Source organism: Equus przewalskii, chromosome 2 (assembly GCF_037783145.1).
Source record: "Equus przewalskii isolate Varuska chromosome 2, EquPr2, whole genome shotgun sequence".
Taxonomy (NCBI): domain Eukaryota; kingdom Metazoa; phylum Chordata; class Mammalia; order Perissodactyla; family Equidae; genus Equus; species Equus przewalskii.
The window spans coordinates 24,918,817-24,946,206 of NC_091832.1; the positions used below are offsets into that span (position 1 = coordinate 24,918,817).

Below are 27,390 nucleotides of genomic sequence, written 5' to 3' on the forward strand. Positions count from 1 at the left end.
ATCAAACTTCTTAATTGCCTTTTTTAAATATTCTGTATATTTACCAATGTTATGGCTGCTTGATTTAGTAACTATCGGAGAGAAGAAAGATAAAATCCTTAGGAGGATTGTAGATCCATCCTTCTCTCTTTGAAATTGTCTCCAGTTTGCTTCACAGGAGGGATCATCCAGCTACGGTCCGTGGACCAAATGTGGCCCATTGCTTGTTTCTGTCTGTCTTGTTGGAACACAGCCGTGTTTTTTTGCTCATGTGTTATCTATGATTGCTTTCTCACTACAGTGGCAAAATTGAGAAGTTGGGATAGAGACTGTATAGCTGGCAAAGTCTGAAATATTTACTATCTGTCCTTCTATAGGAGAAGTTTGCCAACTCTGCTTCATATAATCTGGGGGCTATGCTGTTAGGTTGGAAGAAGTTCAGAATTATATCTCCCTGGTAACATTTTCCTTGTTAATCATTATGTAATAATCTTTTTATCCAAAATGATGTCTTTTGACCTAAAGTCCATTTTGTCTGATATTTATAAAGCTATGCCAGCTTCCTTTGGCTTATTATTTGCCTGATGTGCCAATTAGGAATGCGTTTAGCTGCAAGTGACAAAACCCAACTTCAGCGGCTGAAACAAATTGGGGTATGTTTTCTTTAAATAACAAAAATTCCAGAGTTAGACCGTTGTAGGCATTATCTTAGCTGCTCTGCGATGTCATCAGGTACCCAGGCTTGCTCTGTGCTTCCTCTTCATCAGCATTAGTTGGTGGGCCTTTGTGCTCACATGTGTCACGTCAAGCTGCAAAAAAGTTGCTGTCCTTTCAGGCATTGAGTCCACGTACCAGGCAGGAGAAAGGAAAACAGAAGGAAACATTTTTCAGAAGATTTCTCTTTACATCTCAGTTCCCAGAACTGGGTCACACGAGCACATGTTCCCTAATCATTGACCAAGAAAAATGAGATTCTGTGATAGGCTTAGACCAAATCATAATTCATCCCTTGGGGCTGGTACTTTTGTATTACGAGAAATAAATTAGGCCTGGGGTAAAGGCACTCCTCCTGGGACGAACAGATTTCAGCCTACTGCCTGAGAAAAAAATAAGAACTCTCTAGCAAAGTGCAAAAGGTTTGGGGCACGCTGTTGATCAGACGGTGGGCAGTGTCTGTTACACCTGGAGTATCTTCTTTCCTATCTTTGCTTTCAGTATCTCCATATTTTTGTTTTAGGTGTATCTCTCATGAACAGCATATAGCTGGACTGTGTATTTTCACTCACCCTGACAATCTAGTAACTGGTGAAATCAGTCTATTTACATTTTTTGTGATTACCAGCATTTAAAATTTTATTTCTAAATCTTATTTTGTGCATTCCATTTACCATGTGTAAAATCTGTAGTTATTGATTGCTATGTAACAAACTACCCCAAAACTGAGCAGCTCAAAACAACAAACCTTTACTCTTGCACACAATGTCTGAGGGTGAGGAGGCTGGGAGCCATGTAGCTAGGGGATGCTGGCTCGGCTCTCCGGGAGGGTGCAGTCAAGCCATCCGTGAGGGCTGCAGCCACCTGAAGCGTCTGTGGGGGATCTGCTTCCAAGTTCACTCACTTGGCTGGGGCAGGAAGCTTCAGCTCCTACCCAAGGCTTCTCCACAGGGCTGTTCCCGACGCGTATCCCCAGAGTAAGTGACCCAAGAGAGACAGAGAGCTCAGGCAGAGAGCAACCAAAATGCAAGCCACAGTTCTTCTAATAGGGTTGCCAGATTTAGCCAATCAAAAATACAGGATGCCCAGTTAAATTTAAATTTCAAGTAATATTTCAATATTTGCATGGGATAGACTTATATTAAAAAATCATTCATTCTTATTTGAAATTCCAATTTGACTGGGCTTCCTGAATTTTTTATCTGGCAACCCTATTTATAACCCGATCTTGGAAGCAAAACTGGCTACGTAATTTGTACATAATTAAAAAATGGTTAGGAATTTCAAGTCGGAGAGAGCAGACCCTTAAATCAAGCACAACCCTTCTGAGGACGGGGCCCTCTGCCGGAGTGCAGGTCGCACTCCTAGAAAGCCAGCCCTGCTTGGGAGGGACCATCACTTCTACCCTATTCTATTGGACAGGAACAAGTCACTAAGTTCAGTCGGCCCATTATGGGATGGGACTACACAAAGGCATGGGTCCCTGGAGGCAACCATCACTGGGGCCATCTTGGAAACTGGCAACTGCACCAGGCTTTTCCTTTGCTTTTTTTAATCTGTCATTTCGGGCATCTGTCACTGGAGGTGGACTAATTGGACTGTCTTCATTCCCTTCGTTTCCTCTCTGCTGGTTTCGAACACATTCGCGTCTCCTTATCGGTTGACCGCATCAACGAACCACAGGTTGAAAGGCCTACCATGGTTGCCGCAATGAACGTGTACAGACTTTTTGTTTCTCCCTGTCATTATTCCCTAAACAATAGTTTACATAGCATTTACTTACATAAATTTACTTACATAGTATTTACATTGTGTTAGGTATTAGAAGTAATCTGGAGATGATTTAAGGTATGGGAGGCTGTGCGTAGGTCACCTGCAAATACTATGAAGTTCTATTCTTTCATTAGTCGTCTTTAAATTTTTAACATGCATACCTCAGTTAACAAAGTCTAAAGTTAATCAACGTCCTCTTCTAGAACAATCCAGGACCTTAGAATGCTTTCGAACTCTGATCATAGCTTCCTGCCTGTAACTTGATTGTTTCCCAGTTTTTAGTCTTACCTTGTTTATTTCATCACCCAAATTAGTCTTTAAAATTTTTTTTAATAAAGTCTATGCTTGTTTGAATTTCCCAAGCTTTATTATTATTATTAATTATTATTATTATTATTTGCTCGCCACTCTTCTTGCAAGCTACTTCTTCCTTCTGGGTTTATTTCCTGGGTTTTCCAGGTTGTTTTAATCTGGTATCTTGCCTGATCCCCATGGTGCCTTTAAATGGTTTTTTAAAACTGGTACTTTGGTTGCATCCATAGTCATATTTTTCTTTTTGTTCTCAATAGTGTGTATTTTGTGCTAATGATTTGTTTATTTTATTAAGGCTTTTGAAAGAATTAGTTCAACTTTTCGTTGTTTTCCGCCTCACTGCTTTCTGTTTTATTTTTCTTACTGCCTTTCTTCTACTCTCTCTGGGTTTTCCGATGATCTCTTCCTAAAGTCTCTAAATGGAGGCTTAACTCACTTCTCGCCAATCCGTTTTGTTTTCAATAAATGTATTTCAGGCTTTAATTTTCCTTCCAAGTTCCACTTTAGCTTATTGTTATTCAGTTTTAAATATCTTATCATTTCCATTATAGTGTTGTCTGTATCCTATGAATATTTAGAAATGAATTTTTTTTTTTTGGTGAGGAAGATTGTCCCTGAGCTAACGTCTGCACCATTCTTCCTCTATTTTGTGCGTGGGACACAGCCACAGCATGGCTGGACGAGCAGTGTGTAGGTCTACTCCTGGGATCTGGGTCTGTGAACCCCCAGCCGCAGAAGCATAGCGCACAGACTTAACCCCTGCACCACCAGGCTAGCCCCTAGAAATGAGTTTTTAAGTTAACAAACATATTAGATTTCCTTGGACAACTTTTTATGGTTGGTTCCTAATTTTATTATATTGGGATTAGAGAACATGATTGAATGATATTGATTCTTTGAAAAAATTTTAGACTTCTTTTATGACCACATATGTGGTATTTTAAAAAATGTTCCGTGTGAGCTTGAAAACAATGGCTATTCTGTGTGTGGGAGTGTAAAGTTCATGTTTATCTGGTCGATGAAGCTCCTTATTTATATGGTTCAAACTTCCGTATCCTTAGTAACGACTTGCTACTTCATCCATTGGTTTTAAGAAAATTTACTTAAAATTTCCCATTTGTTTATAGATTCGTGACTTTCTCCTTACAATCCTGCCAGGTTTGCTCTCTCTGTTTCACTAAAACAATGGAAGTTCATGAAGCCTAGAAGTTCAAGACTGGTATATCTTGGCAGATGCTCCCTTTTACGAGAGTATTGACCAAGCTCAGACTGCTCTTACAAAAGACCCTAAAATAACAGTGGTTTAAATAAGATAGAAGTTTATTCTTGTTCCTTTAAAAGTCCACAGTCACGGTTCCTGTGGGATTTGGTAAACCGGGAGCCAGGAGATGAGAGGGAGGGAAGAGAGTGAGGGTGAGGTATTCACCCTCCAGCTCCTCCACTAGGAGGTCACCTCTGCTCTAGGCGACTCTCCCCATCAGAGTGCTGGTCACCTCCCCGCCCCTCGCCCTGCAGGCCTAGAGGAGTGAGAGCTATGTGGCTACGAGCCCAGAGTCCTGCACGCTCTCGTGCTCCTCTAGGCCCTGCTTGTCTGCCCAGAGTCTCCTAATTAAAGCGCACCATCCTGTTGGGACCCAAGTGATGCAGGCTGGCATCTCGTTTTTAAAAGTCATTGATTCCGAACGCCTTTAGGCAAGTGTGCGCCCTCCAATCCATGCTGGACACAGGCCCCACCCCTGCCTTTTCTGACACTCCTGGCTCACTCTTGTATCTGCCTCCCTGCAAAGACATTTGAGGCTGAGACCCTGGGTTAAAGGCCCCAGGCTAAGACGGCCACCACATCCAGGTCTCCAGAGCACCATCCTGTCATGGGGAAAGGAACTACTCACAGCCCATCAGTAACACCCACCTTGTCTGTCTCGACACAGGCTCAGCTTGCCCACTGGGTCCGTGGCCAGAACTGCCTCTCCCTGGACCAGCTCAGCATCTCAGGGCCAGAGGGGCTCGGCTTTGTCTGAGGATGCTTTACTACTTTAGATGGGTCAATACTTTCACCTAGTGCCTGTCAGTTTCTGCAGGACCCAGAGTCGGGCTGGCCCTTTAAGGTGACTTTGCACACCTCTGCTGATTCGCTAGGTCCCAATTTCTTCATCTAACTCTCGGTGAGCCCAGCTTGTTTCCCTCATTTCCTCATTCTTAGGGAAATCCTCAGTCTAGAGACACAGAGATAGCGGAGGTCACTGTTCCCATGTTACAGACAGGGAAACTGAGCTTCAGAGTGGAAAGTGAGCTTCAGGGAGTCCAGCGGAGCTGGAATTTGAGCCTGGGTCTGTGTGACTCTGAGTTAGGGGCTTTCCAAGGGAGGCCTGTGTGTGCTGCGGGGGACAGGGGAGCCAGAGTGGAGGCATGAGCGGAGGACAATGCCACAGGTGGGGAAGCCTCAAAGCCAAGCTCGGACCCTCTCCCCGCTGGGCTAGGGCACAATATCTGGCTGAGAGGTGTGGAGGGAGCACCACAGCAATGAGTTGGCCTCTGAAGTCCGACATTCTGAGATCCTTTCCCAGTTCTGCCCCTGCCTGCTTTGTCCCCTTGGCCTATCTCCAGGCCTCCCAGAGCAGTTAGAGGACTCAACCAGGGGGTGTGTGCAAAAGCGGCGTTCATCGCAGCCGATCTGTTCAGGGAGTCTGCACAGGTCCCTTCTCTGCCGCCTCTCTCTGCTGCGGCAGGGCGGAGTGTGGATGCAGCCAGCAGGGGGCCCTGCTGCCGAGGCCGCCAGCGCCTCTGGGCCCTGCACCACATTCACTCGTTCCTCCATCCTCCCAGCAAACAGCTCTCGTGTCTTTTTGGTACCCAGGAGCATTTTGGGCAATTCCAAGAGCAGAGACGGGAGGCTCAGCCCGTGCTGGAGAAGCCTACAGTCAGGAAGAGGCACTGTGATGGAGAAGGTGGGGTGGGAGCGGGAGCTCAGAGGACGGACGATGACGTGCAGAGGAGGCAGGAAGGCTTCTCGGAGGAGGAGGCTTTTGAAGGTGACTTTCCAGGAGGAGCGGCGGTTTGGCTCCCACTCTGCAGACCCTCACACCTCCCTGCAGCCCCAGGCAGAGTCTCCCTGAGTGTTCATCACCCCCATGCCTCCACCCAGGTCACCAGCTTCTGTGAGCCCCGAACTCCATGTCCCAGCCCTCCGTGCACAGAGCTGGAGGCCAAAGAGCCTGCTCGGGTGCGAGATGGAGAGGAGCCAAGTGTGCACCTGCACAGAGGGGAGAGAAAGCCCAGGCTCTGGAGCCTGACACGTGGGGTTCCTACACTCCCTAGCCACGTGTCCTTGGGCGAGTCACCTCCCTTTCCTTCGCCCCCCACGCCCAGCCTCCGTTTCCTCTGTAAATGGGGGTAACAACAGTCCTCACCTATACAGCGCATGTCTCCAGTGTGGCGCTCTCGGCACCCATCTCTCTGATCTATAAACTGGCGTGTTCTGTGAACCGTCTCATCGCATCCCCTGGTGGGGACCACGCCGTGCCCCCTGCGGCGGGACGTTCCCCTGGAAGGGCTGCTCAGACTCAGCTTTGCTCTGCTTTGGGAAGAGACTGCCTTGGGTGTTTGTGTCAGAGCCACAGAATTTTCACGAAGTGGGTGGAATTCTAGAAAAGTTATCTCCCAGGGCTCAGGAATGAGTCATCCGGGGCGGGGGGGGGGGGGGGGGTGGGAGGAGAAATCCCTCACTGCTCAACCTGCAAAGGGGATCTCTCCGGCTTAACGCACACATTCGGCGGAAGCCCAGTCTGTATCCAGCTCCACCGTTTACGAGCTGTGTGACTGACAAGTCACACCCCTCCCTGAGCCTCGGTCTCCTTGTCCGTCAAATGACAACAACAGGAGTCCCAGGCTGTTGTGGACATATTTCTGTCATTTGTTCAATTTCTCCAGACAGCCTTCTCCCTCTCTGGGGATCTCCTTCTCCTCCAAACTCTGGTTCAGCAAGGGCTGTCTGGCTTCCATGATCCTGTCCCTTGGCTACACGTGACTGGCCCACAGGTGGACACCTGATTAGAGCCAGGCCAATCAGAAGCCTTCCCTGTTCTATTCAGTTTTATTTTGAATCAGAACTAAGAAAACAGCTGTGGGCTGAGAAGCTCAGGAGTTGTCATCGGCCACGTGTCCTTCCTCATGGCAGAGTTAGTCTGTGGAAAGAAAGGCAGGAGAGAGAGAGAGTCAGCAGTCCTGGCAGGATTTGGGTCCCTGGTTCCAGCTGTGCCTGGGCCCACTAGCCCTGCCCACAGTCTGGAAGTTCACCCCTCCCTTAGATTCTGAGAGTCACCTCGCTGGTTGGCATTGGTTTCTATAGATATACGGTCTCACAAGGATGTGCGTGGGATAAAATGAGCTAAAGTGTGTGAAGCGCTCAGCTTAAGGCCTGGCCCACTGCAGGCTCAGTGGGCATGAATTCCTTTCCCTTAATGGGCACCAGGGAAGGATGGGGGTTTGGCAAGACACCAGGAAGATGTGAGGCATTAGCCCTCGTGAAGTAATGTAACTCAGCAGCTCCTGGGAAACTGGAATCAGGTGCCTTGGGACCCCTGCAGAGCCCCAAAGGAGACCAGAATGAAGGCCCAAGCAGAGTATTTGGTGGAGAGGAAAGGATAGGGCTAAGAAAAAAATTCCTGCCCTATCCATTTGTGGAAGGAAAAATTGTCAACAGGTACTCCCTCTGTGCCAGGGATGTATGCTGGGGTCCCTGGAGGCCCATCTTCTGGATGGGTGCCAGGAAAGGCTTTCCAGAGAAGGGACATCTGAGCTGGGTTTTGAGGGATGAGTAGGAGTTTGCTAAACAGGGAAGGGACATTGGACTATCACTATCAATCAACCACTACTATTAGTACAGAGCTGATGAGTACGGGGATTCTGACCACCTGGGTTTGAATTCTGCCTCAACCAATCTTCATACTCTTCTATGCTTCTGTTCCTTATTTGCAAAAGGGAATAGGGATTTGCTTTTAGTATTAAGTGAGATAATATATGTAAAGCACTCAGAAAAATGCTCTGGCAGAAAGCTGTGGTTAAGCACTCAGTGAATGTTTAGCTCAGCAAAGCCTTGACATCATCAAATGCAATCCACTTAAAATGATTATAGCTCTCCCCATTTACTGAGCCCTTAATAAGTTCTAAGCATGGTGCTAAATGCTTAGCATGCTTTGTCTCACTGAATCCTCCCAACAACTCCAGGAGGAGAGTACTATTATCCCCGTCAAAGATAGAAAAACAGAGGCTCTGAGAGGTCAGGATTCTCGAGTCTGTGTGGAACAAACACAGCAGGGGTTCAAACCCAGTATTATCTAAGGACCCTGGCCCTTGGCCCAGAGAGAGGGAGGGAATAGCCTGAGAACACACAGCAAGGGGCTGGGGTGCCAGACTCAAGGGCAGTAATCTGGTGGGGGGCCCTCGAGGTCTGCCTCCCTCTTTATAACAACACGTCTGTTACCAGCATCCGAGAACCAGGAGCAGTGATGGAGGTTACTGAGGGACCAGCTAAGCCCTTCCCAGCCCCGCCCCCCCCCCCCCCCCCCCGCACCCTTTCCCACTCCAGGGCGGGCCCAGGCGGGCCTGGGGCTCCCTGGCCCGGGAACAGGGCTAAGGAAGGGCCTGGCGGCTGGCCGCACCCCTGTTCCCCTCCCTTCCCCACCCCCCATTGCTTCCGTCAAAGGTCCTTGTAGAAAATTCCAGCCGCGCCCGCCCAGCCCCTGGACTGGGTTTTTCCAGTGGGGTGGGAGCAGCAGGGCACGTCCCAGCGGCCGGCGAAGGCCCCGGAGTGGGTGGCGAGCAGGCAGCCCCCACGGCCCCTGCTCGGGGCTCCAGGCCCGTCGTTGTCCCCAGGGCCCCCGGCCAGCCTTGGCTCTTGGGGACGGGCGGGCCTTCCGAGGGAGCCGGCTCGGGACGTCCTGGCAAACAGGAAATGAGACAAAGGCAGTCGCTTATCGAGCCCCCGCATTCCTTTCAGGTGATGCCCCAGTGGCCCGGGGGACACGGCTGTCCTTGAGGGGCTGCCCGCCAGGGAGGAAGGACCTCTGAGCCGCTCCCCTCCGTGACTCAGGCTACCCCTGCCTTCCAGTCAGCCGGGGGTGGGGGTGAGGAGGATTCCTGCCGTGGGAGCCCTCCCCACACACCCTCCCTGGGCTTTTGAAAGGAAGGGACACCATGGTGACATCTGTTCCTAGAGGGATGGGCTGGGGCCGAGTCTTAGGAGGGAAGGGGAAGAGGAAGACAGGTCACATTCACTCAACCATCCCACAACTGTAATGCCACCTTCTATCAGGGCACAGATGTGGGTACCAGGACCCACTAATGAACCAGACCCAGTCCTTGCCCTCAAGGGATGTCCTACAGAGGAGGTAGGTAGACGCCCAGATGAGTGAAACACTGGGTGGAAGGGCAGGGTGCAGATGAGCTCAGGGAGGGCCTGTCTGCGCCGTGCTGGGTGGGGCTGGGGTGCTTTGGAGAAGCACGGGTCCCTTGCCCAGCCCCTGGCGCATCAGCAGCCCTCCACAGGTACTGTCTGAACGAAGGAATCCTGGCGTTAGCTTTGAAATAGCAGTGGGACAAGGGGTGGGTGGAACGGAAGGGCACAGGGACTAGGGGAACAGCATATGCAAATGTCCGATGGTCCGCATGAGTACTGGCATGGCGGAGCCGTGAGGACTCTGCAGGTGCCTGGGCACTGGGTGAAGAAGCTGGTGAGGAGGCCCACGGGGTAGGTTCTGATGGCCTTGAAAGCTAGACTGAGGCCTGGGGTTATTTTGCTGGCACTGAGAGGCTGGGGAGGTGGGGTAGAGAGAGGGCTCGGAGAGGCAGGCCCAGCCCAGCCCAGGGTCAGCGGAAGGAGAGGGGGGACCCCTTCGCCTGGGTGGCTTGGAGAGGCTGATCTGCGGAGACAGGGGCTCCAGCTTCTGTGGGGCTGTGCCCCCCTTGCCTGCTGGGCACTGGCGCCAGTTCTGCCGATTGGTGGGTTGGGCTACCCCCTCAGGCGGCGCTGACTCAGCGTCTGAAAGGTGGTTCCCACAGCCCACATCTCCCTGGGAGCCAAAGGCTATGCCATCCATGCCCCTCCTCCAAGTGGGTCAGTGCCCAGGGCCACTGACAGGCTGAATGGAGGCTAAGATTCCTAGTCCACCCACCCCTGCCAACCCGCAAGGCCTCAGGCAGTCCTTTCTGCTGTCTAACCACACACCACCCCAACTGGGATGGCTTTCCACTCCCAGAGGTCCCAAGGTGTGATAGTTATCAATACTTCGTTTTTATTTTAAAACAGTGAAAAGAAAAATAAATATCTTTGAAGAATAAGAGTACAGGGGTAGGGAGGTGGGGCTGGAGACTTGGGGGTGTCCTGGCTTCGGTGGTCTTGCGCGGGGGTGCCAGGGGCCTGGGATCTGCAGGCCGGCTCCTCCCAGCCAGGTCCTGCCCCGTCCCCGCTGGGAGGTCCGGGGGCTCCGCCACCCTCGCCTGCCCGGGGCTCCAGGCGGGGCGCTGCGTCAGCGGAACCCGCGGCGGATTAGACCCGTGGCGCCCGCTGCGCCCCCAGCTCCGGCGGGCGCGCGGGGCGGGGGGCGCCGCCCCACCGGGGCTCTTCTGTCTGCAGGCCCGGCGTGGTGACCGCGGCCTCAGTGGTGCCCCATGTCCTCCATGCCCACGCGGCCCCAGACGCCCAGCACGAAGCTCTCGATGTCGCACTCGTTGGCACCACGCACGATGCGGAAGTGGCCCCTCTCGCCCCAGGCTGGGCCCCAGGAGTTGGCGGCCGTCTGGGAATGAGGAGGGGTCGTGAGAAGGGGACTGGGAGTAAAGGGAGGAGGAGGGGAGGGTCGGGACCGGCGACAGCGCGGCCGGGCACGCGGCGGAGGGACTCACCCAGTATTTGAGCGTCCTTCCGTCTGGCAGCGTCTCCTCTCCCCACCTGCGGGGCGGAGTCGGGAGGGGAAGGACGCTGACTCCACCAGCTCTCAGGGGCTCAACCCCCCTGGGGCCTTCCCTATCCAGGCCCCTGTTGCCTTTGGCGACAGTGGGTACACCCTTAGGACTTGGATGGGTCTCCGTCCCTCTCTGCACTTCCCCCAGTCTGCATGTCTCTAAGTCTGTGTATGCGCCCAGGGTGGGGGAAGGCACCAAAGGGACAGCTGGAGGGGCCAGGCAGAAAAGGAGGGACCCTGGGACTCCACCCTCCAGGGACCCACACCCTGGGGACCAGTTCTGTGGGGACTCACACATTTGCCTGCCCTCCCTCCTCACTTGGGGTGCTAGGGACCAGAAGGAAGAGACTCAGAGAACGTGGGTATCTTAAAACCCCAAACTCCCACTGCAAAGTACCTTTCATTGGTTGGACAATTGGAATCGGTGACTCTAGCATCTCCCCTTATATCAGGTGGGGAAACAGGGCTGGGGGAGTGAGTCAGGCAGAGTCCCGACAGGTGCCGAGATGGGGGGAGGTCTTGCAGTTCTTGAATCCTTGTGTCTCTTTCACTGGGGCTCATTTTATCCCAGTGTGTAAGGAAAGAACACTTCCTAGAACACCTTAAAGGCCCCCAACTCTCGGTACGACCCAAGACGAGTCCGTCCTCTTTTTGAGTCTCGGGGTGGCTTCCTCCTCTTTGAAATGGGCCTTTGCGGAGAGATGGTGAGGACTCAAGGCAGGCTCAGAGCCCTCAGCCCCCTCTGCCCACCAAGCCCCTCACCCTGTGATCTTGACCGAGTGGGTCCCATGCCGGCGGTAGCGTTCCGGCCTCCCATGGCTCACTGGCGTGTGGCTGTAGACGCCGCCCTGGTACAGGAAGAAGTCCTCGTGCACCTCCATGAGGGCTGTGGGCAGAGGTCAGAGTGGGGCTGGCTCCGCCTGTTAGCACAGGCACCCATGCCCAGGCCCCAGGGCACTCATCCTCTCTCGGGAGCAAGACTCGAAGTGCCTCTTCCGGTGCTGCTCGAGAGAAGGGGACAAGATCCCCCACTCCCGGCCCCAGGGGACCTGCTGCTCAATGCCGTACAGATTGCTTGTGCTGCTGTGCCCAGTCTCAAGCAGGCACGAGCTTCTGGAACCAGGGGGCAGGAGGAGGGGCATTTACCTTGGACAGGGCCGTTCTCCATCAGCTCCTTCATGATCTCCTTCTCCTGGAGGGAGGCGGTGGGGAGGAGAGGATTCATCATGGGGGAGGCTCCAGCCTGTGGCTAACCTCCCAGCTCTCCGCCCTCTGCCCCCCACCCAAGAGCAGACTTACACTGGAGCCGAGGCGGTAGGCAGGAGTGACCTGGTAGATGTCATTGGTGTGGACACGGCTATTGGGACAGTGGGCAGTGGCCTGGCGCTTGCCCCGACCCATGGCCCGACTGTGCATCATGCAGCGGGGGGCGGGGCCAGCCTCATCCCGCTCACGACCGGAGAAGGGGTAGCAGTGGTTAGACACAACCCTGGTGGGGCAGCAGGAGGGAGCGACAGCAGAGTGAGCACGGTGCGCCACCGCCCGGGCCTGGCCTGCAGGATGCTTCCTAAGAGCCCCGCTTCGTGCCCTCGTACCCTGCCCACTGCCCCCTGCTGCTCACCCTCTACGTCGCAGGAACCACCAGGCGCCATCAAGATGCCCGCCGCGGCAGCCCTGCTGGTTGTGCGTGTCACAAGACAGCAGGTTCTGGGGTGACAGGACGGGTGTCATGTGCCCCAGAGAATGGATTGAGACGCGATCCGATGCCACGGCTGGTGGGGGAGGCAGAGGGGCCATCAGGGGGCTCAGGCCTTGGTGCCCCTTTCCCACCACGCCAGCCCCCGACCTTGGACAGACCTGCAGTGGAGAATGCCCAGGAGCCCGCACAGTTGCCCTGGTCGAGAGGCTCATGAATCAGGTTGGGCCACTTCTCAGAGGCCTCGAAGGCTGTGGGTAGCACCTCCCCTGGGCCCAGCACGGTCTGCAAAGCAAAGGTCATTCTGTCTGCCTCCTGCCTCTGACCCGACCTGACCCTCAGGAGCCTGGTGGCATGGGAGGGCTACCAAGAGTCCAGGGCCTCCTGCAGCCCTCCTGATCCTGAGCCCTCCTGCTGAGAGATTCCAGCAGCCTCCACGCTGACTCAAGTGGAAGATCCAGGCACCATTTAGTGCCTCTCTAGTGTCAGGTAGGAGGTGACTAGTTTTAAAGATGGGACAACGGAGGCCAGGAACAGGGAAGTGGCCAGGCCAAGGTCACCCCACTTTCCAGCCTCAACTTGTGCCTCATTCCTGCTTTGCGGCTTCTGATCTGCCTCATCCTTCTTCCCACCAGGACCTTGGGCTTCAGGCCCCAAAGGGCAGGGGAGGGAAGAAGCAGAAAGGTCTCGTGACCAGGCAGGCTGCCAAGGTAAACAGCAGGAGGCAGAAAATAGCAGAGGCCCAGGGGAGTAAGGGCAGGGGCAGGGTCTGGTCACCCCAGCCTTCAGCTGAAGTCCCTCTGCAGGGAGGGCCACTCCGGCCAGCAGCTGCCTCCTCCTTGCCCACCACTGATGGATGGAGCCTCCAGCATGTGCCCCAGCCCTGTCCCGCTGAAGCGTCCCTTCTTTACCCTTTGACTGTTCTGGGTCTGGTTTCATTTCTCCTCCTAGAGGGTCCCCCGGTGGGAAGGAAGAAGCCCCCTCCTCCCTCAGTTCCACTGAGTCGGCGTTTGTTTCCGAGAATTGCTGCTCTCTGGCCAGAGCTGGAGGAGTATCTGTCCCTCCTTCTCAAAATACCAAAGTGACCTCCTGGCCCCTTGGGCCCTGACCCAGCCATACTGGGACCAACAGCATTTTTCCCAGGCTGGGGAGGCCAGGGAGGGACTGATGCTGGGACCACAAATCTCAGAAGCTGAGCATCAGTTCTTCCAATGCAGCACATTTTTTTATAGGCAGGAACTAAAGGCCCGGAGAAGGGGAGTGACTTGCTCAGTGGCACACAGCCTTTTGGTGGGAGATAGGCCTAGGCCCTTGGAGGAACAGGGCACAGAGTGCAGGGGCCCTGGGGTCCTAGGCCATGGGGAGATGGCAGGATTGTGGGCAAGGATGGACTTACGTGAATCTCATTCATGCTGGTGACGGAGGAAGAGGGGCGGATGGTGCCCAGGCGGTAGCGAATACCCTCATCCAGGGTCATGCCCCAGAAGGCACTGTGGTTCCCAGCCCTCCAACTGAAAGAGAGGGGATGGAAGTCACAGACCTGCCAAGGTTGGGGGTCCTGGAGGTACACGCATGTGGGTGGAGGAGACACATATTGGCTAAGTGTACAGATGAATAAGATGGGAGTGTGGGTGTGCCTGGCAGGGCATGCATCTCGGGCGGAACGTACGCGTGTGGTACATGCTCGTGCATGCATGCCCACCGGGGGCATCGCCAGGGCCTCTCACCCGTAGTTGCCCTGGTTGATGGCGTTGATCATGTCTTGGTCCACCAGGCATGGCTCCTGGTCACACTCCCACTGCCCTTTCTCCTGGCACGTGCTGGGACAACAGGAGAGAAGGAAGAGGTGAGTGCGGGCTGGCACCCTGTGAAGGGAGGAGGCCTCAGAGGCCAACAGGAGCCCCGGATTCTGCACCAGCGTCCATGGGAAGACCCCTAGCGGATCCCCTGTGGCCTGGTGGCTTTAAATGTCAACTTCACGTTCACGATTCTCAAGTTTGTATCTGCTGCCTGATCTCTCCCCAGACTCCAGATTCAAGAATGTTGCTGCCACTCGTCTTCACCACGGGGGTGTCTACCAACAGGTCAGACTGGACACATCCCAACCCGAATTCCTGACTCCCTCCTCCCATGCCTGATCCTCCCCGAGTCTTCAGAAAATGGCCACTCCATCCTTGCTGGAGCTCAGGCCACAAACCTGGGAGTCACCCTGGACGCTTTCTCCCACGTGCCGATCCAATTCATCGGCAGGTCCTCTTGGCTCTCCCTTAAAAACACACCCAGAATCCAAACCACGTCTCATTCCTTCCTGCAGCCACCGTGGTCCTCTCACCCTTCACCTGGGTTACGCCGCTGCCTCCTCACTGTTCCCCCCGCTTCTGCCCTGTACCCTCTTCCAGTACATTATTAACACCGCTGCCAGAGTGATCCTGTTAAACCCGAGTCATATCATGTCATTCCTCTGCCCAGAACCCTCCACTGGCCGCATGTCGCAGGATAAGAGCCAAGTCCTTTCCGTGCTGCCAAGGCCCTGCATGATCTGTCCTCTTGTTCCCTCTCTGACCCTCTCCTTGTCCTGGTTCCTGTGGCCCCAGCCAGGCTGGCCCCCTGACTGTTCACACCGGCCGTGCTCCTGCCTCAGGGCCTTTGAGCGGCTCCTCCTCCATCATCCCCACGGCTCACTCTCACATCTTGCAAGTCCTTATTCCAATGTTACCTTCTCAGGGAGGCCTGCCCTGGCCACCCCATCTTAAAGTTCAACATCTTCCACCCTTTCTAGCCTGCTTCCCTGTTTTATTTTTCTCCTTAGCATGTCATCGCTATCTGACATAGTATATATTTAGTTATTTATAGTGCTTATAACTGTTTCCTCATACACTCTGAGGTCCTTGAGGTCCAGTATTGTTTGGTATCTTTAGTGCCTAGAAAACAAAACCTAGGATATAGCAGTCACCCAATAAATGTTTGTTGAATGACTGAATGAATGGAGGCAATATACAGAAGTGACTAAAACCACGGGTTCTGAAATGCAAATCCTAGGTTCTGATCTTAGCTGACCGGTCATGTGTCCTCGGGTAAGTTATTTAAACTCTCTCTCCCTCGATGTTCTTGGCTGTAAAATGAGGACGATAATAGTACTACCTTCCAGGAATTAAATAGCAGGCTTGTAAAATATTTAGCACAGGGCCTGGCCCATCTTAAGTGCTCAAGAACTGTTATCTACTATTATTGTTCTCATGACAGGAACCCCGACCCCCCCTCTTGAGTTTCACTCATGTCCAACTGGCCTCCTGACACTCTCTGAGTGTGCAAAAGGCATCTGAAACTGAAAATAGCCAAAACTGTCCCCCCCAGGCCAGCTCCCCCTCCACCCTCCACTCAGAAAATGGCACCGCCCAGCTGTTCAAGCCAGAGCCTCACCCCCCACCCCCAATGCCATCAGCAGGTCCCGGGACACACATCACAGGAGGCTCTGAATCCATCTTTCTCCCACCCCTGCCCTGCCACCCCCCTCTCCGCTCCCGCGTCACCTCTCGCCTCACCCAGGCGATGGCTTCCTAACCAGGCTCCCTGCCTCTTCGAGATCCCCACAGCACCCCCACAATCCATTCCCTACCTCCTCTAAAGCCAGAGACATCTCTGAAGAATGCGAGTCAGACTGTGTGCTCACTGAGTGGCTTCCCATGACACTCAGAACAGAATACAAAGTCCTCTGCACAGCTTTTGAGACCCATGGGATGGGCCCTGCGCCTCCTCGGGACCTCTCTCCCCATTTCGCAGCTCCAGCTGAAGTGAGCTGGGGCCCACTTCCCAGCCTGGGCCACTTGTCCCCTAGTCCATCCATCTCCCTGGTATCAGCATAAATGTCTCTTCCCGAGGGGCCTTCCCTCACCCTCACCCGCCTCTAAACTGGGACCCCGTTCTTCTGTTTTCTCCCGTCACACGTCTAACAGGTGGTAATGACATGTTTATCTGCGTGCGTGGTCCTTCACCATTAGACTGGAAGCCCCAGTGCAAGGAGGGGACTGTCTGGTGCATTCTGGCTGAATCTCCTTGACGCAGTGCAGTGCCTGGCACATAGTAGGCCTTTAATAAGTAGGTGTCATCTCAACAGTTGAATTCTACGCTGCTTTTACAAGCTCATAACTCTGCTATTACAAGATGCTAAACTGTGTCGTTCCAAGCCTGCCCAAGGCTCCCGCCTCCCATGTTGCCTTTTAAGGAGGCTCAAGGGGAACCTTGTATGGCTGGGCTCTCCAGCCCCAGGAGACTATGGGGGAGGGGGGCTCCCCATGTCCTTCCCTTCCCCATCTGGCTCTCTAAACAACTTTGGAGGGCTCATACAGCCTGGAAGGTCCACAGATACTGCCCCCCACCCTCACTCAGGTGTGGGGCACTGCAGGGAACACAGTTGCCCAGAGCTGGCCTGGAGGGGGAGGTCAGTCCTTTCCTGCCACCTCCCCCTATGTCCCCAGGGCTGCCCAAGCAGGTCTGGACAGGGCTGGTGGCTGCAGGTCCCAGCATTCCAGAAGGGGCCTGGGTGGCCGGGCCCCAGGGACCGGAGGGGGAGGGAGTTAACCCCTCGGAGTCCAGAGGCATCCTGTCAGGGCCGGCAGAACCACGCTGGTGCACTCCATCTTCCTGAACATACATGCACTCACGCCACACACCCGCACACACATTCCCTCACCCAGACACACGCTGAAACGCATGAGACCTCACTCTCCCTGTGACCCAGGCACCCCTCAGGCCAGCGAGGCAATGGAAACAGCTTGTGCGTAATGCATTCCAAAACAATCCGTCCTCCCCGGGGCCTCTCAGTCCCAGGCAAGGAGGGCACGGGGTGGAGTGGGTGCGGGGCTTCCTCCTCTGAGTCGTGGGGTCCCCATTCTCTCCATTCGGGCATTCAAGGCTTCTGACCCAACCCTTCTCCACTTCCCAGCTCAGGCCTCAGATCAGAGTAGCGGGCACCCCGACCCCTTCGGCTTCCTCCCAGGGAGGGGTGTGGGGGGCACATTCCAGGGGAGGTCCTACTACAGGCGGGCCAGCCTCCAGCTCGGCCATCCCTGACCCTCGTCCGGTCCGGGGCAGCGGATGCTGCAGTCAGAGGTTTCCTTCCTGGCGCCCCCTTCTCGGACTCTCCCGTGACACAGAGAAAGGTGGGGAGGGGCAGCAGCCCAGCCCGAGTCAAGAAGGGCAGGAAAGGCTGCACCAGGTCAGGGCTGCACCTCGGGCCAGGTATCCACGGTTGACCGCTCCTGGGGAATGTTGTTATGTAAGTTTACACGGTCAGTGTGAAAATTCCCATTTTATAGATGAGGAAACTGAGGCTCATAGAAGGGAAAGGTCTTGCCTCCAGCAAGTAAGTGATAGGGATAGGATCTGAACCAAGTCTACTGGCTACATGGCCCACAAGACAAGCCCCCTCCAAGCTCCAAACACTCACCAACGGTTACAGTTGTCCCAGTAGGTTCCCAAGACTGGATAGACACGACCCCTGTGCACACATCCTGGTGGGAGAGAAGAGCAGAAGAGAAGTGGAACCGAGACCGGAGATGATGGGCAGAGATGGCCAGGTCCTCAGAGGTCAGGTGCCCCAAATTCTCCCAAACACTCACGTATACACGCACACTGACCCCAGCCCTCACTGAAACCGAAGCCAAACTATAACTTGAGACATCTCCTGCAGGGTCACACCCCAACTGCTACTTGGGAAGTTCTTCAATGACTCTAACTTGGATCCCTCTTGCTTCACTTGGATGGCAGCCCACAACATTCCTTGGCTTCTTTGCCATTTAAGTGAGTTGGGGCTTGGAGATGGGGAGTGGGTGGGGCATGGGGAAGCTGAGACCCAGAGAAGGTAAGTGACTCCCCAAAGATAACACAGCACTTTGGGATGACAACCCAGGTAGGCAGTCTCACGCCCATGGCCCCATGGAATTGTGGGAAGGAATTCAAGTGATTCTTGGAATGAACTGGGGCAAGCGCAGAGGAAAGCATGGCGGTGAGGGCTGAACACATTTGACCCACCTCCCAGGTGTGACCAGCCATCTCAGGGATAGAGAATCCTGGGCAAAGGCAAAGGAATGGTTAAGAGGACCCTGACCAACCCCTGCGTGTTTTATCAGCCTGAGGGTGAGTCAGCAGGCGGGGCCAGCACCTTCCATGTCCAGAATGGAGACGGGACTCGGAGAAAGGGCAGGAGGCTGCCCTTCTCCTGGGCCCGCTTAGAATCCCACTGACCAAGGATCTCCTTTCTTTCAGTCTTGCTGGAGAGATCCAAGGTAGACCAGAGCAGGGACTTCCCAGAGGTGCAGAGAGTGGGGCGGGGTCTCTCCCAGATTCTACAAAGCCTCCCCTGGAAATGTCACTGCATCGGCCTTGCTCCTGAGCCTTGCTGAGTTTGGGGCTGACAAAGTGACCCACCCTCCTGGCCGTGTGGTGCCCACCTTGGACGGGGGGAAAGGGGGGCGGCACCCCGAGGCAGAAGTCCCAGAAGTCAGGGCAGCAGTCGGAGACGGTGCGGTTGCAGAAGAGGTCACAGTAACAGGTAACACCCAGGTAGGGCAGGGCGCACTCGTCGGCACGGCCGCGGCAGCACAGGTCCTGCTCCTGGCAGTACCGGCCGCCTGCATCCCGGATGCCCCGCAGGTGCAGAGCCGGTGCTAGCTCCCGGCGCCCACGACCCCGCCGGGCACCCAGGGCCAACTCGCCAGCCAGCAGCAACAACAGCAGCAGCCCCAGTGGACATCGCCACATGGTGCCTCCTGGGCCCAGGGAGGGCAGAGGTCAGGGGTCAGAGGTCGTAGGCAGCAGAGAATCCCTGGCACCCCAGGGACTGATCTTGGCTTCGTGGGGCTGCGAGTCAAGAGGGTTCAGCAGGGTCAGAGACCCTGACTCCTGCGTCCCCAGGCAGAGGAGGCACAGTTTATGTGCCCTGGCTTACAGGGGGAAGGGGACTGGGCGAGAAATGACGCCCCTCCCTGACCTGTCTGGGGACCATCACAGACTGGGGACTGTGGCATTCTTGGTGCCCCCACTCCACACCCATACTTGGGACCTCAGGTCTCCTCTCCTGTCCTGGGTCCCTCTGCCCCACCCTCAGCCTCCACTCCTGACAAGGGTCCTTAACTCTGTGTGGAGGGCCGCCCTCTCTCCTGTTCCTCTCCGTGTCCTTCTGCCCCCCTCCACTCTCCCTCTCTGCCATCCGTTTTGGTCCCTCTGCTTGTCCCCCCTCCTCCTCTCTGTTCCTTCTCTCTACGCCTCTCCCCCCTGAGCAGGGGAGCGTCCCTACCTGGTGAGGGGAGTGGGCTGGGCCCGGGCTGCCCCGCGCGCCTGCGCCTCCTGGCTCCGGCGCCGCCGCCGGCCGGACACTCAAAGTCAAGTGAGGATCGCGGGGCGGGACCGCCTTTTGTACCGTCCCGCCCGCCGCACCGCCCCGGCCGGGCTGCGGGAGGGCCGGGCTCCGGCGCGTTAGCACCTGCGGTCGCGTAGCTCCGAAGCTGGGACTTGCGTGAGGGACTGGGAGCACCTGATTGTCCTCCTAGGTCTCCGAGGGCAGCTGTTCCCTTAGGCGGAATTCCAACCTAAGCAGAAAGGATTGTGGTCTGACACCGGTAAGGACTTCCCAGGGGGCCTCGCCGTGGGGCTGAGGGTCTCCCGCGGAGAAAGGGAGAGGGGAGACAGCCGAGTTCCGAGTTTCAGACTTAAGATTGGGAAATGATGGCGAGGGTGTGGGCAGCAAAAGTCCCTAAGCCCCGCCTCTGACCCCTCAGTAATAAAAACAGCCACGCACATCCCTCTTCACAATGCCCCCCAGGCTGGGAGGGCTTGGAGCCGCCCCCAGCCGCCCCCATTCCCAGGAATGATTGGAATCCGGAGAAGACAGTTTAGGACCCTGGAGACGCCTTATCCTCCCCGGCGGCTCATCCTCCCGAGTGGGTGGGGTGGGTGTGGTGTGGGGGCCAGCCTCCCGCACGGGGACCCCTCTTTGGGTCCGCCCTCCCCAGGCTACCTGGGCACTTTGCCAAGCACTGCCCCCTCTACCAACCCCGGGGGCATCCTGCTTGGCACCTGTCCCCTTCTAGGGCCCAATGGCAAGAGCCCTGCCAGCTGGCGCCCCCTGCAGAGCCCCCCTTTTCTGCTCGAGGCATCAACCCTTCCTTTGCCCAGGCTGGCCTGGGCCCCAAACAATGGGGCTTCTGTCCTGCCAGGCCTGCCGTCACCTTTTACCTCCCTATTGCGCAATGCCCTCTATTCCAACAGGTTGGGCCCAGGCCAGAGGATTCTCCCACCCGGGAGGATGATAGAGACTACACCTGGACAGACGCCTCCCCTCTCCAGGCCTGAGCCTCACACAGCACCCCTGGGGAGGGGACGCAGCAAGTGTGGGGATTCCCTTTGCCCTCTCTCTGACCTCCTGCACCCCTCCCCCAGCCGAGGGGGATCCTCAGCTGGCCAGCTCCTGGGGGAGGGGAGGGACCAGGACAACGGGCAACTGTGACTGGGTTACCCCCTGCCAGGGGGCACTGGGCAGTGAGTCACCAAGGGGATCCTGCCCTGGTGAGGGGGTGGAGGATGGGGGAGTAATGTCCTGGGGCCCCTGCATTGGCTCTGACACACCCAGGAGCTGGCCCACCTGCTCTCTTCAGGGACCTGGGAGGACAAAGCCTAGATGGGAAACTGAGGCTCAGAAGAGCACACTGGAGGTCACACTCCTTTCCTCCCAGTCACCTTAGTCACCCACTACAGGTCTCAGCACCCTCCTGGTTGGGAAGGCCCTTTTCACACCCAGCGTGCAGTCATCTCACGGTGAGGCGGCCCCTCAGGATCGGGATGCATCGGACCCTCAGGTGGGCTACGGAGGCTGCCTTCAGAGGAGCTCGCACATGGAGTGCCCATTTCCACGCGTCCGTGGCAGAATGGCTCCGGGGCTGGGGGCTGGGGCTGGCCCAGGGGCATCTGGCCTGTCCTTTGCCCCAAATCACCCCCTGTAGGCCATCCATGTGAGTCTGTGTTGTGTGTGCGTTTATGTGTGTGTGTGTATGTATCTGAGGAGCTGTGTTTGTGGGGTGTTTCTGGTTGAGCGTCTGTCTGTCTGTCTGAGTCCCTTGTCTCTCCGTTTACCTTTCTGTCTGCTCTGCGCCTGTGACTCTGTCTGGATATTGCCTCTGTGTGGGTCATGGGTCTCTCTCTGTCCATCAGAGTGTTGTTTGCCTGCATTTGTGTACTTGTTGGCTTGTGTGTCTGTGTGTATAGCTCTGTGACTCTCCCTGTCTGTGTCCGCCTATCTACTAGGTGTCTGTCTGTCTGCCTGGCTGGCTGGGTGTCTGTGTGTCTGTGTAGGTGTCTGTTTGGGGGTTTTGGCTGTCTGCCTGTCCTTGCTGGTCTGTCTGTGCATAGAAGGCAGGAACACAGAGCAGGGAAGAGAACAGAGCCAAGAGCGTGGCCTGGGGGTCCCTCGTCATCACTGAGCTTGTGCTGAGTCTGCCCCAGTGGAATCTCGTGACTCACTGGGTGCCTTCGCCAAAGGAGAGGAAAAGGGCAGGGCTCTGGGGGGGGGCTGGATACCTCACTTTCCTTTTCTATGGCCCTCTTCTTCCTGGTGACTCACTCTTTGCCTCATTCTTGTCCAAGGGCCTGGAGCAAAGCAACAGGTGAGGAGACACAGCAAGACTAACCCTCCAAGCCCTTCAGCCTCCTGGGAGGCAGGCGGCCTGGGTCTTGGCAGTGACTGTCCTTCCTCCCTTGTGACCCTGGGCAGCCACTGGCCCTCTCTGGGCCTTTCCCATCTGTACCTGGATGCTCCCTAGAGGCCTTTTGATGCTCTTTTGTTTCTACAAGGGGAGGTGAAACCAGAAAGGGGCAGTGACATGCCTAAAGTCACACAGCAGAGCAGAGGCCCGGACTTTCTCTTCTCCCCAGGGGTCCAGGCCTCCCACCCTCCAGCTGCTCCGAATGCTTAGAATGGGCCATTCTCCTCCGGAGGCTGAGCAGGGCCCTCTGGGAAGACAAAGACCCATTGTGCTCGGCTTGACCCAGGTTCCTGGCCGAGGACCCACTACTTGAGGCTTGGGGGCTCAGATGTTTGGGTGCCAGGTGGCACTCCAGCTAAGGCTGGGATCCCTTGTGGCCCACTGTGGTCAGCTGGACATGTCCAGAGCTTGGAGCCACAATACCTGGGACTGAGTCTGGGATCCAGGCCAGGCTGAATGTTGTGTATGTAGGGCCATGTCATGACATGCGGGGCTGCCTGGGGCCTGTTGGATTGTCACTGTCTGCAGGGCCATGTGACAGAGAGAATGTTGCACCACTGTAGCATGCTGGAGCTTGTGGTAGATCCGATTCGGGACCCCGTGGCAGAGTGTTGGACTGTGCCGTGGCACGCTGCACTGTCTGATTTTCTCATTCATTCACTGGGTTGAGTATTTACTATGTGCCAGGCTCTGTGCTAGGTGCTGAGTGTTCAAGGTTGGGCCAGACAGACACAGATCCTGCTGTCATGAAGCCTTCAATCTAATGGGAAGACACACAAATAAATAAGCAAAGAAACATATCAATAAGTCATTCCACAATGTGCAGTGCTATGAAGATATGCACATGGCACAGGAACCTGAAGAAATGCAGTGGTCAAGGAGATCTCGGAGGGGAATGGCATTTGAACTGAAATCGGAAAGATAAGAAGGAGGCAGCCATTCCTAGAGCCCAGGGGAGGTGCTTCAGGAAGCCAGGTCAGCATAAGCAAAGGCCCTGAGGCCTGGCACAGGCTGGTCTCTTTGAGGAACAGAAGAAAGCCCAGAGCGGCCACACTTCTGTGAATGAGGGGGACAGAGGAGCAAGACAAGGCTGGGAGGTGGGCTGGAGCCCATTGTGCAGGATCCTCCATCGTAAGGAGCTCAAACTGCCTTCTGAGCACTGAAGACGTTTAAGTGTGGGAGTGAAATGATCTGATCCACACGTGCAGTCGCCCACTCTGGCTGCTGCAGAGAACAGATGTCTACAGGGTAGAGATGCTGAGGCTTGAACGAGGCTGGTGGCCGTGAAATCAAGAGAAGCGGACCTATTTGAGACCACCACTGGAGTTGACAGCACTTGCTGAAGGATCCGATGTGGAGGATGAGAGAGAGGAGACATCCAGGAAGACTTCTGGGTTTCCAGTCTGGTGGGCTGCTCCTCCCACTGACAGGCAGACACCATCCTCTTCCCCAGGACCCGGGCGGTCTCTGGGTCTTCATGGACTGGTAGAGTACCATGGGACCTATGCTGCTTTCCAGCTCAGACTGGAAAAGAGGGAGGAGGACGGAGCCTGGGCAGGCTCCTTGTGGAATTTTGGCAGTCAGCAGGGAATGGTACAGCAGACTGAGCAGGAGTGGCTGAGGAGGAAAGCCAGGCGAGAGAGGGGCCAGGAAGCCAGCAGAAGAGAGTGTCTCAAGGAGAAAGAGCTGGCCATTGTGGATGCTGCCGAAAGGTTGAGTAAGTGGGGGATGGAGAAGTGGCCACTAGATTTGGCAACAAGGACACTGGGGCAACCTTGATGAGAGCGGTCTTAATGGAAGAGTGAGGATGGAAGCTGGATTGGAATGGGCGGAACAGTTAACAGGAGCCAACGAACTGGAGAGAACATCACAGGCGACTGTTTAGAAAGTGTTGGTGCAAATGGAAGCAGAGAAATGGGGCAGTGGCTGGAAGGGAAGAGAGCGGTCAGGGAGGGTTTCGTCCAAATAGGGAAGCTACAGAACCGTGTCTCTGTGCTGATGGCAGTGACCCGTAGGAGGGGAGGAACTGATGATCCAGAGAGAGGGGATTACCCAGGCAAAAGTCCTTGAGAAAGTAAGAGGGGAGGGAATTCGGAGCACAGGAAGCCAGACCTGGCCTTTGACAGAAGCAGGGACAATCGTCTGCGAGACAGAGAGAAGAGACAGGTTTGTAGCGTCAGCCCTGAAAAGGTGAGGTTGCCTCCTCTGGCCGCTTCTATTTTTCCAGTGGGGTGGGAGCAAGTTACAGCCTACGTGAGAGGGGAAAAGAGGAGGGGAAGAGGACCAAGGATCAGAGGTGACACAGTTATCACAAGCCAGCCCGATAGAGAAACAGTGGGATTTCCGGCAGTGCGGGTGCCCAGTTGAGGTTGCTGACCATGAATTTGTAATGACCCTGGCCTGCAAATCTGTCTGATAGTGTGTTCCCTGCCAGACACAGCATGTGCCAAACATGGGCTGTTTCCCCGGTAATCCAATTATCGCAATTTACAGATGGGAAAGTCAAGACTCTGAAAGACTTTCTGGCTTGCCTGAGGTCTCACAGCTGTTAGGGGCAGAGCAGGACCTGGAGCCCAAGCCCCTGCAGAGGCCACAACTGTCCAACGACTGAGTTGTCTCGCACCCTTAGTCATCGGTTGTCGGTTGTCAGTGCAAGTAGGGAGTGCAGAAAATGGAAACACAGCTTTCCCTTTTTGGTAATATTTCTGCATCATTGGCATTTGGGGGCCATTTGAGCACAAAGGACCTCGGAGTGCGGTTTCTTTGCGAAGTCTATTTGCTCAGTCTATTTCTCTATCTCTATCTGAATTGCCAGCTTCTTTCAACCCCAGGCCCAGGGATACTTGGGGTGAACGGCTCCCCTTCATCTCTGAGTTATCTGGCCCTCTTCAATTCAGCATCACTTTCCCTAAAGAAAGCTCTCCCAGGCACAGTGAGCTTGGTGTTACCACCAGCAAACATCTTAGAAAGCTGGTACTATCTTCGAGTGCCTGTTTGCAGTAACATTCCACACCTCCCTTGATGTTTCCGGGAAGTCCTGATCTTCCCAGCCCGCAGTGTTAATAAATAGTCCTGAAAAGTACAAGAGGCTCTTCCAAGGCTGCAAGCGCGTTTTCTCCTTTCACCTTCCAATCCCTGAGCAGAAAGTGATCAGACCCCAAAAGTTGGGTGAATACCAACCCAATAGGAAGAGGCACTTTTAAGAGCCGGGTCCTCGAGGGAACATCCTGTGATGTGACCTTCGTGGTTGTAATGGGTCACATGGAGGCTCCAAAAAAGATATATGTCCATGTCCTAACCCCAGGAACCTGGGAACGTTACCTTATTTGGAAAAAACATCCTTGCAGAGATAATTAAGTTAAGGCTCTTGAGATGAGATCATCCTGGATATCTGGGTGGGCCCTAAATCCACTGGCAAGTGTCCTTATAAGAGACACACAGGGGACACAGACAGAGGAGGAGGAGGAATGTGACCGTGGATGCAGAGATTGGAGCAATGTGGCCACAAGCCCAGGAACACCTGGAGCCACCAGAAGCTGGAGGAGGCAAGACATGGATTCTCCCCACAGAGCACGGCCCTGCTGATGCCTTGCGTTCGAGCTTCCAGCTCCAGAACTGTGAGAATGTGTTAAGCAGCCAAGTTTGTGGCACGTTGTTAGCGCAGCCCTAGGAGACTGACACAGTGGTCTTCCATGTCAAGGATGGAAGTGGCCTGAGCTCTGTGTCCATTGGACTGTGCCGAATGCGAGGCTCTATGCAGATGGAGCCAGCACCAAGCAGCTCGTGTTGGCAAGAGCAGAACAAACCGGCTCAGACAAAATCGCTTTATCTCGAAGTGGTTCAAACCCTTGTCTGCGGTGGTACGGCTTCATCTGGAGGTTCGGAGCACAGACTCAGGGGCCAGAAGGAGCAGGTTCAAATCCCGGCTCCCCCTCTCAGTAACCGCGAAATGTGGGGCAAGTTTCTTAAGCTCTCTGTGCCTCAGTTTCTCCATGTGTAACACGAGGACGCTCATAACAGTTCCTACCTGCAGGTTAGTTGTGAGGGTTCCTGACACTATATAAAGCATCTGGACTCGGCAGTGCTGACATATCACAAGGACAAGATAAGTGTCTGCTATTATTAAACTACCCCAAATCAAAACAGAACAAATGAGCTCGGAATAGTGAAGGACAGCAGTCCCCACTCACCCGCGCGGGATATGTTCCAGGACCCCCAGGGGACGCCTGAAACCGCGCTTGGTACCAAACCCTATATATGCTATGTTTCCTCCTATATATTCGTACCTGTGATAAAGTTTAATTTATAAACTAGGCACAGTAAGGGATTAACAACAATAACTAATAATAAAGTAGAACAATTATAACCATATACTGTAATAAAAGGTATATGAATGCGGTCTCTTTCTCTCTCAAAATACCTTATTGTACTGCACTCACCCTTCTTCTTGCGATGCTGCGAGATGATAAAGCGCCTCCGTGATGAGATGAAGGGAGGTGAATGACGTGGCTACTATTGACCTCTGACCTCGGTTGACTGTAGGCAACTAAAACATGGAAAACATCCGAGAAGGGGGGACTACTGTAGATGCAAATGTGCTTAAACTGACCTAAAGTGACTCAAATCAGTGAAACTAACGTAAAACTGCTCAGACCCCTGGGGTCAACCTGTCCTAAAACCAGATAAATCCATCACTCAGGAGCAGGGCGGGTCTGGAACTGTACACACATGCTTGCACACTCAAGGGGTCTCTTTCCGGTCTCCGTGTGCATCAGCTTGGGCAGTAACAGGAGCCAGCAGTGACGAGCAGGCAGAGGGCCGTGGAAGTAAGTCCACACCTAAGATAGACCAAGACATATTTCCCTATCAGAAACATAGTCAACGTCTAAATAAAACAGTCAACTTACTGTGTCAGGTCAGGGCTCAGATACCACGGACCAACTCACACTAGTTTGACAAGAGATGGGGTGTCTTGCCCGAGGACCCTGAGGAATCTCATGAACCCCAGGGGCAAGCAGTGCAGTTGGAGCCCATGGGGATCTGGAAGGTCGTCAGAATGCAAGGGAGCTCTCTCTGGCCCGGGGAGGGGAAGTGACTCCCTCAAGACCAGCAGCTCGGGAGCGGCCTGAGGAGGTGAGGGAGACCCTGGGAGGTTGGCAGTTTCAGCTGAGAGACCAAAAGTTAGAGATTGTCATATCGGCCA

The 27,390-nt window shown here is 54.8% G+C and overlaps 1 protein-coding gene and 1 long non-coding RNA gene across 5 annotated transcripts; one reads left to right on the plus strand and one right to left on the minus strand.

The window, feature by feature from the left end:
• Positions 1-10,044: 10,044 nt before the first annotated feature.
• TINAGL1 (tubulointerstitial nephritis antigen like 1) lies at positions 10,045-22,679 on the minus strand. Of its 3 annotated transcripts, none has more exons than XR_011533487.1 (12): positions 19,727-19,858; positions 18,882-19,199; positions 17,879-17,942; positions 14,160-14,252; positions 13,829-13,943; positions 12,594-12,717; positions 12,358-12,508; positions 12,036-12,225; positions 11,883-11,928; positions 11,134-11,622; positions 10,678-10,723; positions 10,045-10,571 (listed from the first exon to the last, which is right to left on the minus strand). XR_011533487.1 is itself a non-coding variant. In XM_070596026.1 (12 exons), the coding sequence occupies exons 1-12, from the start codon at positions 22,662-22,664 to the stop codon at positions 10,431-10,433; spliced, it is 1,440 nt and encodes a 479-aa protein (XP_070452127.1). In that variant the 5' UTR covers positions 22,665-22,679; the 3' UTR covers positions 10,045-10,430. The 3 variants fall into 3 exon arrangements, 2 of the variants coding, with proteins under 2 accessions (XP_070452127.1, XP_070452137.1); XM_070596026.1 differs by lacking the exon at positions 18,882-19,199 and adding an exon at positions 22,611-22,679 and having other exon boundaries at positions 11,499-11,622; positions 19,727-20,018; XM_070596036.1 differs by having other exon boundaries at positions 11,499-11,622.
• Positions 17,052-26,588, plus strand: LOC103563264 (uncharacterized). 2 transcript variants are annotated; one of them, XR_011533492.1, is made up of 6 exons: positions 17,052-18,018; positions 18,122-18,231; positions 18,470-18,567; positions 18,697-20,048; positions 20,698-20,819; positions 21,184-26,588. It is a non-coding gene; the product is annotated as an uncharacterized lncRNA (long non-coding RNA). The 2 variants fall into 2 exon arrangements; XR_011533491.1 differs by having other exon boundaries at positions 17,052-18,231.
• The last annotated feature ends 802 nt before the right edge of the window (positions 26,589-27,390 follow it).

Coding starts and splice junctions, on each gene's coding strand:
- TINAGL1 (XM_070596026.1), bottom strand. CDS start 22,664: ATGGCCCTACATACACAACATTCAGCCTGGCCTGGATCCCAGACTCAG. Junction 11,929..12,035: donor CCTACCGCCTCGGCTCCAGT/GTAAGTCTGCTC, acceptor GCCTCCCTCCAG/GAGAAGGAGATCATGAAGGA. Junction 11,623..11,882: donor GGAGAACGGCCCTGTCCAAG/GTAAATGCCCCT, acceptor CTCTGCCCACAG/CCCTCATGGAGGTGCACGAG.